The 15345-nt window shown below is 39.1% G+C and overlaps 1 protein-coding gene across 3 annotated transcripts in view; it reads right to left on the bottom strand.

The window, feature by feature from the left end:
* Nucleotides 1-15345, bottom strand: part of LOC122057826 — a 48118-nt gene that overhangs the window by 13893 nt on the left and 18880 nt on the right. For 2 of the 3 annotated variants that reach the window (XM_042620128.1, XM_042620129.1), the window contains exons 8-10: nt 14192-14243; nt 13836-14117; nt 6589-6696 (exon numbers count right to left, since the gene is read on the bottom strand). In XM_042620128.1, the coding sequence (XP_042476062.1) occupies nt 6589-6696; nt 13836-14117; nt 14192-14243 (442 nt within the window). The remainder of the gene's footprint in view (nt 1-6588; nt 6697-13835; nt 14118-14191; nt 14244-15345) is intronic. The other variant, XM_042620130.1, reaches the window with a different exon arrangement.

The raw sequence follows: 15345 nt of genomic DNA on the forward strand, positions 1-15345 counted from the left end.
AAAAAAAAAAAAAAAGACTGTCAAGCATGGTTGGAAGTAGAAGGTTTCAGATCTGATAGCAAAGTGAAAAAACAGGGCTGATTTTTTGGTACTGGGTGTCATTTTCGGTTGCTAAGTGGGTCCCATCAGGATCAATTAGAATAAATCATTATGCTAGTTCTTTGGTCAAGTTAGGTGGGTTAACAGGTTACACTATTTCTAAATCATTATGCTAGTTCTTTGGTCAAGTTAGGTGGGTTAGCAGGTTACACTATTTCCGGTTTCAGCTTCGATTTTGGTTCTTAAAGTCTTTACTTTTTTTGGAAGTTCTATTTACCCCTGATCAGATATAAAAGGGTATTTTATGTCATTGTTGGTAAGCTTTAGAGGTGATATAAGGGTGTATCTTAACAGACATGAATGTTCCCTCTATTGTCAATCAACAGTTATAGGCTTATGGCAGCCACTGAAGCTTGTTTCTCTATTTTTGGGTTCAAACCTTGATAATCCACACAGATGGATTTCCTAAACATTCCTCGCTACATTAAGAAGGGTTTAAAGGTGATCACAAAATTGAAAGGAGATAAACTCAAGGTACCGACACTTCATAGGGGGGAGAGGTATGCAAAACTATAGAGAACTCCATAAATATGGTTCATAACAGTTCTACTCATTGCTTCAACATAGAGGTTGATACTAGTAGGGCTACTGACATTCCCCTTGGCTTGATTGGCAGCAATACAAACAGTGCCAAAGTCCTCCTAGCATTTGAAGAACATTTATGGTAAAGACCATATCACTTTTGCAGGTAGTTTTCATTGGGGAAGGTAGTTTCTAGATGGTTTTTTGAATGCAAATGCATACATTTTTTCATGGTTGAGAAATGGAATGGGTTGAACGAGACAAAATAGACACCATTTGGATGATTGAAAGTTGTTTCCAAGGAAGGTGGGCTCTGTATTAGGCCGCATAGTAGAACAAATAAAGCTCTCTTAGATAGATCTGGAGGTTTGGGGGAGACGGCACTTCAAGGAAAATAATTGTTGGCATACCTTCCATGGGAAAGTTCTAAGGTTCTTGGCCACTGTTGTAGGCAATGAAAAGTATTCTCAGGACAGCTGGAGATCTTGGTGACTTTGTTTTTGGAAAAAGCAAAAGGAAATGGTGTTAGCACTAGGGAAGAGATGATTTTGTGATTAGGAAACAGCCATTTGTGCACGTTGGACGCTAATAAACGCAGTGGTTTTACAGTCCATCAAGTTGGCGGATGGCGATGAGAATCACAAGGCTTCACAAAAGTATAAATGGCTGGGACTTGGAGGAACTTGCTACGCTTCTCAGCTCCCCATGAGGTGCTAGTCTCATCCTGCTAGCTTTTGCTTTGCCCCCCACCTTTTCCTCTCCTTTCTTTTGATTTTGCTGCTTTTGCCCTTCTGGGCTTGGTTTCACACCCCCCCCCCCTTTTTAATGCATTATCTATTCATACCCAAAAAAAAAAAAAAGTTATTCTATGCTTCAGTTACCTGAGTCATATTGACATGGATGGTGACAGTGAGGAAAAGAGTGCAAAGAGCATCTTGACTTCCTTTTTGCACTCTGTCCAAATTCGTGGTGGTGGTGGGGGTGTTTCTCCTTCAGGCTCAATTCAAGTAGCCTCGAGGAATAATATCCTCCTGATTTTGACCATCTAATGTCAAGAAACCATAATATGACGTGCTTTTTATGCATGCAAGATGTAATCATTTTGCCAATGTATGGATTATGCCCCTTTGATATGGAAAATTGAGCTCACTTTTCAAGACACTTTGAAATATTCTTGGTTAACCATTAAATCATTAAATTTTTGCCAGTGGGTGAAATTGGTAAGAGATACTGCATTCTTGGGAATCTACTACCTATAGCACTGGGCTGAACAGTTTGGAAGGAAAGTAGCTTGCTTCATAGCACTAGGTAAGAGTTGGGAGTTTCATTCCATATCGGCTACTAATCAGCCTACAGCCCCCCTTACACACCTGGGAGTCCCTCCACCTACCAGTTCGAACTTTTGGGATGGAAGCTTTACATGTTATCAGAGCAGGTTTTCACTGTATCCACTTGTCAGCAGTAAGTACAGGCTGTAGCAGGAGACTCCTACTCGTCAAGTAGAAGAAAGAAGGTTAGGGTTCTACAGTTCAGAACCACTGCTCTGTGTTCAGTGTTCTCCCTCTCGTCTGAAATCAACAGCTAGCACTATTCTTTGGCTAGAAAATAAGAAGCACTACCAGTGTTTGAGAAGGTACAGCAAAAGGGTGTCGAAGAGGCTAGAGGAACTGAGGAAGATGAAAGATTAGGGATTCAGGGTTGAGAACTTGGGAGAGAAGAAGAGCGGGAATCGTCCAAGCTCAGTGTCGAGCCTCAAAGCGGCGCAGCCTCACAAAACTCCAGGGATTTAATTACCAAGTAGGGTTTCTATTTTAAAGGGGGTAATTTGGTTCGGTTCGGTTTCGGTTGGAACCGACGGTTCTTAAATTGAAACTGTAACCGAACCAAAGTAAATACTCAAGCACTCAAACCGGATCTGAACCAAATTTATTCAGTTCAGTTTGGTCCGGTTAATTCGGCTCAGTTTTGATTTTGGTTTCAAATTGACACCCTTATCTGTTGTGTGGACTCACTGACTTCTTGAAGGGCGTATCCCTAGGTAAGGTATCTCTCTTCTCCTTTATATTTTCTTCTATTTGCTCTTTCCAACTCTTTTACTATAGTTTAAGCCCTCAATAGTTACTTTTCACCAAATCTACAACAAACACTTAAGCAAATACAGCCCCCCTTATAGACTTGGGAGTCCCTCCACCTACCAGTTTGGACTTTTGGGAAGGAAACTTTACATCTATAGTTACATACAATGAAATCCAACCATTTGGCTAGAAGAATCCTTTCCATCCAACCTATCCACCACATCTTCCAATCTTCTGTAAAAAATATATCTTCAGATTCTGTCACAAGTCACTGCCTCAACTTACATGATAACCCATCAAAGTTGATTCTCACTTAAGTAAATAACTAGCGGAGGTATCTCTAATGTCCTTATGAATCCTGCTTCTGATTCCCCCATTCTATCCATTACATTCATCCATCTCAATATCCTCCTCTTCGTTACATCATTCAATATTTCAATGGTTGTGCTAGTTAACAAGTCCAAACACTGGCAAAAACACGCCCTTTTTGCCTTCCTTTATAAGGTGTTAATTTCAACAAAACTAGGACAATAGAGTTTGAACATTAAATAGTAAGTGATTACCCCCCCCTTCCCCACAATCTTCCTTTAAAAAGTGTTAATTTCAACAAAATTGACCTCCTTTCGTAATATATATATGTTCATTCAAAAAAAAAAAAAATTTTTGATTTGACCTTCAGAATCCTCAAGATCTGTTACTTCTTAAAACCATTTGGAGAAATCATGCCCCCCTCTAAGTGCAAGCTCCATTTCCAAAGAAGGTGCTTACTTGGGATGTTTATCAAAAGAGAGCCGGAATGTTGTCTTCATTCTTTTGCCAGTGAGGCACTACATGTATACAGAAGAATGGTGAATCAACTGCCAACATCATTGTGGTAAATCAATCATCTTTTGAGAACTACTGTCTTCTGAATTGGACTTAAAAGAGACTGGACATCAGACCATCTTCCATGCAGCAACCTGAATCACCATACCACAAATCCCCTTTTTTTTCCCGTTGAATAAAGTTTTCATTACCACAAATCCAATCCCTTTGTTTGGTTGTTTTGTGATGCAATAAAATAAGTTCTTTAATTAATAATAAGTTTCATCCCAATATACTCAATGATTAGTTTTAGTTCATTGGTAAGAGCCTCAAAAGTGTTCAATGATCCAGGTTCAAATAATTTGTAAGCTCTCTTTTAAAAATGACATGCAGTGGCCAGATAGGCCAATGACATTCCAAATGGTTTCAAATAGTTCGAGCTCAGAACTGGATGGTGATGTGAGATTAGAATCACAAGTGATCCTAATCCTAGGTAGGATATGAAAATCTGGCTGAATAGGGAGAAATTTGAGAACTCACAAACTGTTGCTCTGATGAGCCTGAAATTTGGATGGATTGGAGGACTTTTTAGGCAAACAAAATAATAAAATTTGGTCAAATTCTGCTGGCTGGCTTGAGAGTTATGCTAGTGGCATGAAAAAGGAAACTTTTGGGTGTTTTCTAGTGGGCCTCAGATGGCCTCAATTTTCTGGTCAAAGGTCACTCTTGGGGTGTAGAACAAACCTCCAAAAGGCTGCTCTGATCTTATCTCAGAGTTGTAAGAACCAGGCTTCGAACTTCTGTCCAGAAAATCTGGAAATCTGAGAATTGACTGGGAGAACTTGAGTATTCTGAACAACTGTTGATTGTCTTCATATAACTCTCAAATACTCTCTCACAAAGGCTAAAGCAGAAAATAAGAGAAATTGATGGAGAGTTGAGAAGAGGGAAGAAGAAGGTTAGGTTTTTGAGCATCTCGCCCCTCAAGGTTAGGCATCTCACCTAGGGCCTCTCACGCAACTGCATCCCACAGCAAAACAGCATTTAGCCATCTCAAACAAACTTTATTCAATCTCCTTCAATTGATTACAGCAGTCCTTATATAGGAGTAGTTTCAGCTTACAAAGTATAAGGTAAAAAAAAAAGGGGAACTAACCTAAAACAACCTTCTTGTCAAACAAGTAAACATGAAAAATTAGAAACCACTAACTAATCCTAAGATCTCTTAACAAATATACTTTACTTAACAACCAAGACAACTAAAAAAGGAAACAAATCCCAGAAAACATCCTTGCTGGAATCGATAGCAGAAACTGGTCTTCTTCTGGACTCTTCTCGATGAGACATCTGTAGCTTTTTGCAGTACCACATGTGCATTAAATACTGTTCACGTAAACAGTAACTCATGAACAGTATTTTCTGTTCACTCTTCCCTTCATGCTTTGATCTACATCAGATGGTGTGCTAACATTTCAACAATTCTTGGACACCATCCAGTCAAACATTGATATTAACCATCCTCCCTTTCCCATGCAATGGTCTGAATCGTCTGGCAATAGTCTGACCATTTGGTCCATTGGTCCTTTGAAGCTCTGCTTCCAAATCTTTGTTCCACCATCCTCTTGTAAAAGAGGATGGCAAATCAGTCAACCCTCTCTTTCCTCATTGTCCTCTCGTGAAAGAGATATAGTGCCATTTCTTGATGGTGATTCAATTAGTGGCCCTTTCCGAGGGATGAAGTTAGCTTATGTGGATGTGGCACTCTGTGCCTCTTCGTGAGGGGGCAAATTCTTCTGAAGGCTCACACCATTAGCTACATGCTGATGTTTACAGAGAATTAGCACCAAAGTGGTTCATAAGCTACTGCAAATCTTATAAATATGTCCCATGCACTTATCTAAGGGATTGGGTTCTGAAGAATCATTCAACTGCAAGAGTAGAGAGGGTAGTGAATCTTCAGTCTTCTTCATCAGTTGTTTGTGAAAAGTTATTTCAATGGGTGTTCTTTGTGTCACCTGGGGCTCAAAGGAGGCAGTGTAAGTTCGAATCTCTCTCTCTCTCTAAATGTAATTAGCTAGATTCAGAAAGAGGAAGAAAGATTTGCCGACATTTTTAGGCACATCAGATCTATTTTTACTGTGTATGTCTCTTACAGATGGAGGCCATACTTGGAAAATGACATCTTCCATTAGGCCCATTATGCTTTGGTTGTGATGTTTCCTTCTTGGTAGTATTTAGTGGTTGTTAGCTACTATCATGGTCATTGGTGGTTGTTTGATATCCTTTTAGGTTTGTAATTCTTGATTCTTCTCCAATGAAGGTTGTTAGTTCAAAGAGTATTAAGTCGCGAAGTGAGGCACAGTTGGAAGGTGTTCCAACTGAAGTTCCTAATTATTCCAAAGTGACTACTTATTCGGTCATTTTGAGTGTTGGATAGATGGAAATGACCTGAATAGGCCACAAATCAAAATTGGGCACCCTATCTCTAAATATGGTTTGCCATTAATGGGGCTATCCCCCTGGTTTTCATCAGTTCCTGTACTGCATCAAGTCCTAAACAGAATATGTTTTTTCAAAGCATTAAAAATGACAAGGAGAACTAATATCCGATGAAAATTCAACCTTGATAAGATGATGATATAAACAACATGCCCACTAAAATTGGACTCCATCAGACGCCACCACATGGCAGGGAAAGCTGCTCTGATGGAAATTCCGTCCAACAGGCTAGTTGAATCCCCCTCCGCCAAAACTAAAAAAAGGTTTAGTCAGAACAGAACTTCTCTACCATACTCTCTTTCCCCAGCAAAGTATTGTCACTCATCAACGAACAAGTATTTCTTAAAAAATACAATGCTTTAAAATTTTCTAACTCTGCCAAAGTCAAAATTAAATTGTAATCATGCTAGTGAAGGTTTTTGCAATGAATTTCTGAATTGCAAGAAAACTCTGTTATATAAAGAATTAAAGAATTGAGGAATTATATCCAAGTATTTAACCAGCAAGAGCAACAGAAAACATATCTTTGTATTCAATGTAAAATCCAAAACTTAGGTACTAGCCAGATCATGGAAACAAAATTACTCACCCTTATATCAAGACCTAATCTTTTCCTCCGTATTTTGCCTCTATCACAGACAAAATAAAATAAACAACTCAGAGCAGACGCCCAGACAGTTTCTTCCCTTTCTTCTATCTGTAAAAATAAAAAAATGGCAACTGCTAAGACCATGTCAAAACGGCCTGGGAGAGAAACAAAAAGTGATACATTTTCGCACATAAATGTAGCATATAGATACTAGTGATTGTGATGGGGACATCAAAACGTACAGCCGAAGGAAAAAGAAGAAGACCCAACCTTCTTTGTGGTTGGAGGATTAGAAGAAGGAAGAAGAAGGAAGAAGAAGAAAAAAGAAGAAGAAAGGAAGGCTCGATCCAGCCTTTTCAACGCTGGATCGAGTCCTCTCCTTCCAAATTTTGCCAAGATTGCGTGGCCCCCACCAAATCTGATAGTTTAGTAGTTTTATTTTCTAGGATTTTGTTTATTTGAGTTTTTAAGTTAATTAGGAAACTAAGTAATTATCCTATTGATTTCTTTTTAGAAAGTTTCTTTGTTTATGAAATAGCATTCCTAGAATAATCTTTTATTTTTAGTAATTAGTCTCTTATTTATGTAAGGCCATTGGCCAAGGTTATAATGGAATAAATGGATGATTATTGAAAGCAAAGAAGGCAACGACTCTCTCTCTCTCGTCTCTCATTCTAGATCTTCTCTCTCTTTCTTGCCTCCCCTCTCTCTCACGATTTTCCCTCCCATTCTCTTTCTCTCTTTCACTGCATCTATTCTCTGGTCACTGTTACGTCTACTGCAGCTGCTGAATACTACTGATTGAGGTCCATCTCAGTTGCGTAAGGCCCCATCGGAATGCCGCTGAACGCTTCTTCAACAAACTGGAATTTTCCCTTCATCAAATAAGGTGGGCTGCACCTCTATTTGGGAGGACTTCGACTCTCCTCTTCTCCTCAGAACGGGACAGGGTTAAGGTAAGTAGATCCTCACCCCCATCCCCACTTCCTTGACTGTTTACTACCACCCAGTTGATCCCATTGAAGACTGAAATTAACCTCTGTTTCAGCCATTATTATTTCCTGCTGTCCTTTAGAATTATCCTGCTGAGTTCAAACCCGTTACTGTTACTCTTATACTTTCATCTTGCTGAACTTACATACTACTGCTGTTTTCGTAATCAATTTTCTGTGATTAAGAATGCTGCTGATTTCTTTAGTAGTTGATTGATGTAAGGAAGAGCATGATATTCACTCTCTGAATTCTTGAATTGATTTGTGCCTATCTACATTATGTTGCCATGTTCCCCTCCCCATATTCTCCACTTGAAGCCTAGGTAGTTTATATGCTTTTCTTTCTAGATTAGTATTGATTGCTGCTACTTTGTTTAATAGTCTTCTAATTCATGCATGCTAATTAATGTATTGTGCTGTTCTCTATTAATCTCAATCCCTTTCTAAGCCCTAGTGAGTCTACCTCTGTCCACGTGAGTAATATTTGTAGGAATCCTAGTTGTCTGGGTATCCTCCTACATCAGATTGAGCTTAACAGGAAGAAAAAAGGACATTCTGGAGGGCTCTTAAAAAGTTCTATTTATTAGAAGAGGAAATTTCACTCCCCTCCCCTGAATGTTTCATTTATTATACTCCCATCCCTGTGAAGTTTAAAATTACAAATTTATCCTAGTACATATATATATATATATATATTATATCAAACGTGAAGAAATTTCATTTTTCTGTTAAGTTTCTTGAATCCTAGTACAAAACTTTGCAAATGATGAAGTTTGATCCAATGGTTGTGTTAGTTTACCTGAATCTATCGATTGAATTAAAAAAATAAAAAATTAGGTAGAAAACAATGATTTAAACACAAAGGTCCAGCTTTTGAGAAACCTACCTATTACTGTGACGTCTCCTTTAATCTTTGATTTTAACTTGTTGGATGATTGAAACTTAGGTTTTTAGGCACCCTTTGAATCATTTCTGAGTGTAGATTAAAACCCCCCAAACTCAAATTTATGCAAAAAACCAAGTTAAGGGGGGCTTAGGAGGACTCTCGGTTGGGGTTCAGGCTTTATGCATTATTCTGGGTTATGCGAGTTCTATATCAAGAATGAAACCCAAATGGGCCTTTTTAAGAGACGTATTGATAGTATCGGCATGTTTTGCATAGTTTTGTGCCTTATTGGCTGATACCATGTGATAAGATGGGATACTTTAAAGTTTAAAAAAAAAAAAAAAGGATATGTATTGTACTGTAACGTATTGAATATTGATACCCAACGATACCAATACGTATTGGCCAATATGATACCGTGGGATACTTTAATCCATGCTTAGATCTCCAGTGTCATGCAACTGCCTATATATATAGGCCCTAGGAAAATCTACGAGACTATGCTTGAACTGTCCCTGAGACACTCTGACCCCTGAAGGCTGAAGCTCCTTGTTCCTCAATGCATTGTGATAAAAAAATAAACATGAATATGTTCCCAATTGGCTGCACCACAACTAATTATTATACAACTCTACAAGGAATATGGAATTGATCACTGTAGCCCAGTTTTAAGCAATATAATCCACTAGAATAACATGAACTAGATCTATAATGGATGTTGTGGGAAGCTCGCAAATGATTTGTCTTTCATCTCCGTAGCAGCCACGGATTTAGGTATCGGTACAGATTGGCCGTATCGCATCGGTATCGGCTGAGACCGATCCGGGATCGGGTATCGTAACAGGGGTAAAATAATTAAAAATACCTATTTTCATGAAAAGTAAGGGTAAAATGGACCGATCCAACCGATACAGGATGATCTGGGATTGGTATCCAATACCGATACCGAAAAATAAATCTATTGTAGCAACAGAGAAACTTGAAACCTATACTTACCAAGCTTAAGAAGAGAAAGAGAGCAGGAAGAGAAAAGAGAGAGAAGACAAGATCAAAGAAGAGAAAGAGAACCCCAGTATTGTAGCCTAGACTAATGATTTATATTGTTATTAAAGATAAGAGTCCAACAAGGAGTTAATTGCATAAAGAACCAAAGGGAAAGAAAGACTAATAAGACTCTACTAGACCAACCACAACCAAACACTACCAACTAATAAGACTAATAACAAGGAAAGGGGGACTCACCCCCCCCCCCCCCGCTATAGTATATATATCTCCCCTACCGAGCTTGGAACAACCTCTTAGAAATGCAGCTTGAACAATGCCTTAGTGAACATATTGCCAAGTTGATTACCTTAGTTGAAAAATGAAGTAGAGATCAGTTTTTTATAACATTCCTCACAAAATGATAATCGACCTCAATATGCTTAGTCCTCTCATGAAAAGTAGGATGACTAGCAATATAAATCACAACTTGGTTATCACAATACATTTCCTTAAGTTTAGTAACTGAAAATCCCAATTCTTGAATAAGAGACTTCAGCCATATCATTTCAGCTTCCATATGTGCCATAGCTCTGAACTCAGCCTTTGTACTTGACTGAGCCATTGTAGTCTACTTCTTACTCCTTCAAGTAAAAATACTTCGACCAGCAAATGCAAAGTACCCAGTACTAGATCAACACTCATCATCAGCACCAGCCAGTCAGCATCAAAGTAAAGTCTAATATCAATATGACCATGGCGTCGAATAATGGTTTAAAGTATCTCCGATACAATACGATACCCCTCCGATACGTATCTTAAATTTAGTTGACCGACATAACGACCGATACCGATACTTTTAGTCCTTGATCTTTGGCATATCTTAGCGTATCTCTGATACGATATGATAGGCTGTTGATAACAAGACCTTTCCCAAGACGCCTTTAAAAAAAGAGCTGACCTAGTGCACGAGGCTCTCGCCATTGCGGGGTCTGGGAAGGGTCATAATGTGGGCAACCTTAATCTTGCTTCACAGAGAGGCTGTTTACCTACTTGAACCCGCTACAACTAGGTAGCAATGGAAAACATTACCGTTATGCAAGGTCTGCCCTCACCAAGAGCACCTTTAAGATATCTCAAAATGCGCCAAGTGGCATCCAATGGGGCCTACATAGAATTTTCCATGAATTAACTAATAATACCCATAACAACGAAATACCAGGCCGAGTAACGATTAAATAGATAAGTTTTCCATCAAGTCGCATGTATTAATATTTATAAGGAAATTCTTTATCATCACATGCTCCAAGATTTAGATGAGGATCCATAGGCATATCCCCAACATTCCAATCTCAGACAGAAGATCAAGCACATCCTTCCTCCAGAAGGGTAGACCAGCAGATGGCAAAGCTGTCTAAGGAGAGACCTTGAAGTTGGCTTTTCACTAAGCTTAAGGGTCTTCCTTTTCTAATTGCGCCTTTGGCCCTGACTGAGAGAGCGGAGGATACTCACTGTGGTTGGGAAAGGGAGTGTAATCAAAGCGGGAGGGGGATAGAGGGAGGAGATGTGATTCCCAAAGCCAACGAGGTCTTGGTGAGTTCAATAGGCATTGCACAATGGCCGATGATTGCAGCGGTAGAAGAGGGAGTATCTGAGGTGTTGGTACCTGATTTGCGAGGAAGGTAGGAAGCAAAAGCGTGACCGAAGACCTTGAATGATGAGCAAAGAAGAGGATGCCAGTTGTAACCCACCACCTGGTCGAAGGAAAACCCTTCATCGTTCTAGATCGTGATGGATGTTTTCGGAGGATCCAAAGCGAAGATTTCCACACAAATCCTTGCGAAGACCAAGTGATCCATTGTCTTGGTTCTTACATTAAAATAAAGGGGCTTTCCCACCACAGCACCACAGGCCTTCTTCACACCAAAAGTGCATAGGAAGACCTGGAAGGCTGATCTAGACTAGGATAGAGTTGAGATTGATTTGGTGGAGTTGCAAATGACAGTCTCACTGCCAAAGAAGAACGAGCCTCCTGCCGACATACCAAGGGCCACCTTCGACAGCGTGAAGCTTGCCCTTATTAGAGGAGAATTTGAAAATGAAGCAGGTAAATATCCATTGTTCCAACTAATTTCCATTGCTAAGTGAGGGAGAGCTTAACAATGTTAAAGGGCGGGCAAGTACCTATGAAATGGCCAACCAAGGAGTAGTGCCATTTCAAGTCTTCAAAAACAAGATCGTAGGGGTAAAGGGCAGCCTTGGAGTTGCCAACAATGGTTGGGGGGACATAATGGAGAGGGAGGCCTTCCCCTAGAGAAAGGAATTGACCAAGAGGGAACTCCATGACATGCTAGCAGGTGGGGCAGGTGATTTATAGAGGGGACAGTGCGAGGGGAAGAGGTGGGAGAGATGGAGTGATTGGGTGGCGGCGGCACCACCCCAGAGCTTCCAGCCATGGTGACTGGAAGGAGAAGGGGGGGTGGGGGCAGTCACAAGAAGGGGATCATTCCAGCCTCGTTCAACTTCTCATCTTGACACAATTACGCAAATTTTTTTCCACTTTGCCTACTTTCATCCTCCTTAAACTACAGATTCCTAAACACTTCCATTAGTGATGCAGATTTGAAGACCTATTCTCACAGGAAGAGGGCTACATAAGCCCATGATTGGAGGGCTAGGTTAGCTCACGATTTTGATATGGAGCAGCTGTCTTATTTTTTTTTCTTGGTAGGCTCAGTTAGTTAAACCAGAAGGTCAATTTAATATTTCCTTAGGCAAGACTATTTTCTTTAGATTCTTCTTGTAACCAAAGCATCTACTGATTGGGTTGTTTTGAATTCTGAAACATTCCTAATTGGTGGTCAGCTCTCTTCAATTTTTCAATTATAAAAGCAACTCTTGGGCAAGCTTTCTAGCCCGACAAATTTCATAAACAACTGCTGCTATTGCTTCTTTCTTGTTCCATGGATTCTTTTTGATCAAGAGAATCAGGTTGGTGTTTGATCCAATCAACACCTTGTGGCGAGAAGCCCGGGTGGATCGTCTTTGTTCGTGTTATTAATACTATTATTGCTCTACAATTTCTGGAGATATTCTACTGTCCATTCATTCATTGGAATGTAACATTAATCTCAGACAAATTCCTTGTTTCTAATTCTGTTCATGAGTTTTTGTGATAACTTGTTCCCCAATCCAATCATCCCAGCACTATCAAGCCACCAGAATCCCTTCATCTTTTGGTTGATCCTTATACCCACCTAGAGAGAGACTCGATCCAATTTCCAGGTCCATCTGACCTGTGGATTCCCTGATCTGTGATTTCTCATATTTCTGTCCCTATCTTAATTTATTATAGACCTATTTCTTAGGATTGACTATATGTTTTAAGTTGCTGATTTGTGTGTTGATATTTGGTTCTTTTTCTAAAATATATCAGACCTGATCTCAATGTTTAATCTACTTCTTAAAGCTTTTAAGAGATTCAGATTTCTGGCTTCACTATACTCTTGCCCTACTATTAATCGATTACCCATATTTGCTGATCTGATCATCCAAAATACTTTCAGATTCTCAGAAGAAATTACCCTTCCTAATTCTCACACTCAACTTTAGTTTCATGACCTATTGATCCCCTGTTTGGTTTTAGTACTAGGCTACCTTGAATCTGGATTTTTCCCTGGTATAAGATCTTGTATTTTTGGGACTGTTTTGAGTATTCAATTCAGTTCTACATTAATTAGCTTTTGAATTTGCAGTGTATAATATATAGTAAGGACTTTGTCTTCTTCAATGTTCAAATCTTTCCTTATTAAAATGAATATGCACATTCATGTTGAGCAAAGGTTATAAATTCCTGAACCATCTGAAACCACTGTGAACACAGAACTCATTGAGGAAATAACTGCACATGCAAGCCTGCACAACACAAACAAATACCACAGGTCCACAGCTCCCCCAGCCTAACTTCTAAAAGACTAAAATATAAAAAAATTAGCCAGCCTAAAAGATGACCTTACTTTCTTATTAAATGCAAATCAAATCTGAAAGGATATATGAAGGGAGACGGGCAGTGAAACGGTATGTATAAGGGCCCATGTTTCTGCACCATCTATGATGAGCTATGGATCTCAAATCTTGGTTTAACCCAAAATACTTTTAGCCATACGCTCATTGAGGGCTTACTGACATACATGGATGTGCATGCAGCCATGCACATCATCTAAAGAATTGGTGTTAACTAGCACGTTAAATATCTGGGTGACTGGGTCCAATATAACAGTTCACTAGGGATGTGATAAAATGTACAAAAGGTATACGACTTGACAAAAGGTTTTCAATAAACATGAGAAACACTAAGTTCACAAAGAATATGGAATGCCAAAGTGTACCTGTACAAGTAGAAGAAGAACCTCATACAGAATGCTTAAAAGCCAGGACTCAAATTTATCAATGGCAGAGGATGTTCCACTATGCTTGGAAGAATCTATATTTTTCTTTTCTTGAGCTGCCAGCTGTCCATTGTCAATATAAGCTTCTTGGGAGGATTCTTCTCCAATTGAGGGGGGATCATCAGGTAACATAGGCTCCAGTAAATGAGCATGAACCCCAAGGTTTAGAATTAAATCGAATGCACGAACCTTAGAAGCCAATCTTGGAGAACTAAGCATGTCCTGGAAAATAAATACATGAATTTGAGAAAATCTAACCACATTCTACAAAAATCAAAATGCAATTGAGGCATCACCTCCAGCATAGAAAGAGTGAGAGGGGCAGCAGTTTGAGAATCCAACACATACCTACAAAAGGAAAATCAAGGTTTTCAATATTTTCATCTCTAATATTGAGAAAGCAAAGAGACAAAAGAAATGAAAGATAACCCAAACTACATAGAGTTTAAGTGATTAAGTAAAAATAACTTATGGGAGAACCACAATCTATATTTGGCCAATTTTATATATGTCATCCAGCAGACAAACTACAGAGTAAGATGGAAGACTCAGATTTTGGTTGAATTTTTCCAAAATAATGCAATAGTCAATAAAAAAATTCCATTTGCACGCATTATTTACTACATTGTGCCTCAAAGTTAGGACAAGAGACCAAGCTAACTGACCCACATTATTACATATGTAACAAAATCAAAGAGTTGTGGCAAACAAGGACCAATAGAGGAAGACGAAGAGATTGCTGAACCCATGATAGATTTAGACTGTAGTCTATCATGGGAAATTCATTTATTTATAACAAAATATAGTTGAAGTCTGAATATGGAACCTACTCTAAACAGGAAACCAAATAATACCAAAGCAACCTAGTCTAACTTGGAACAGAAATAACTGTACTAGGTTGGGACAAACCCCCCAACTCGTGACATATCTCAACAACATATACATTGGAAAAACAACCACTATATGTACATTCACATATAGTAGTTTCAAGCATCTGGGTTGGATCAGGTAACCCAACTGAGTAAACTTGGGATCAGCAGAACTCAAATCCACCAATATTACATTGACCGCCACCCCAAACCTAAAGAAAAAAAAAAAGCTGACCAGGTCTGTACACCACAGTTTCCACCCAAGCACAACTGTGTCAACTCGGGATCAACAGTGATCTTGGATCCTAAGCTTTAAATCTTTGGTGCAAGGGATAGTCATGAATATAGGATCAAATCAGCACTTGAACTTCTTAGTTCTTAGGAACGATAAGAACTTTTGAATGCTCAAAACCTTCAAACTCTCTGATAGTCCCTACCCACAACCTTTCTGTTGATGCTAGGAAGATTAAGAGAAGATAGTTGCAGAGAGGAACAATTCCAATATCCAGGATCCAGGGGATGGCAACAACCTCAAAGCTCAGCCACTCTAAATCCTTTTTTTTTCTTCTTTTTTTTTTGGG

This window comes from Macadamia integrifolia, chromosome 12, assembly GCF_013358625.1.
Source record: "Macadamia integrifolia cultivar HAES 741 chromosome 12, SCU_Mint_v3, whole genome shotgun sequence".
NCBI classification, from domain to species: Eukaryota; Viridiplantae; Streptophyta; class Magnoliopsida; order Proteales; family Proteaceae; genus Macadamia; species Macadamia integrifolia.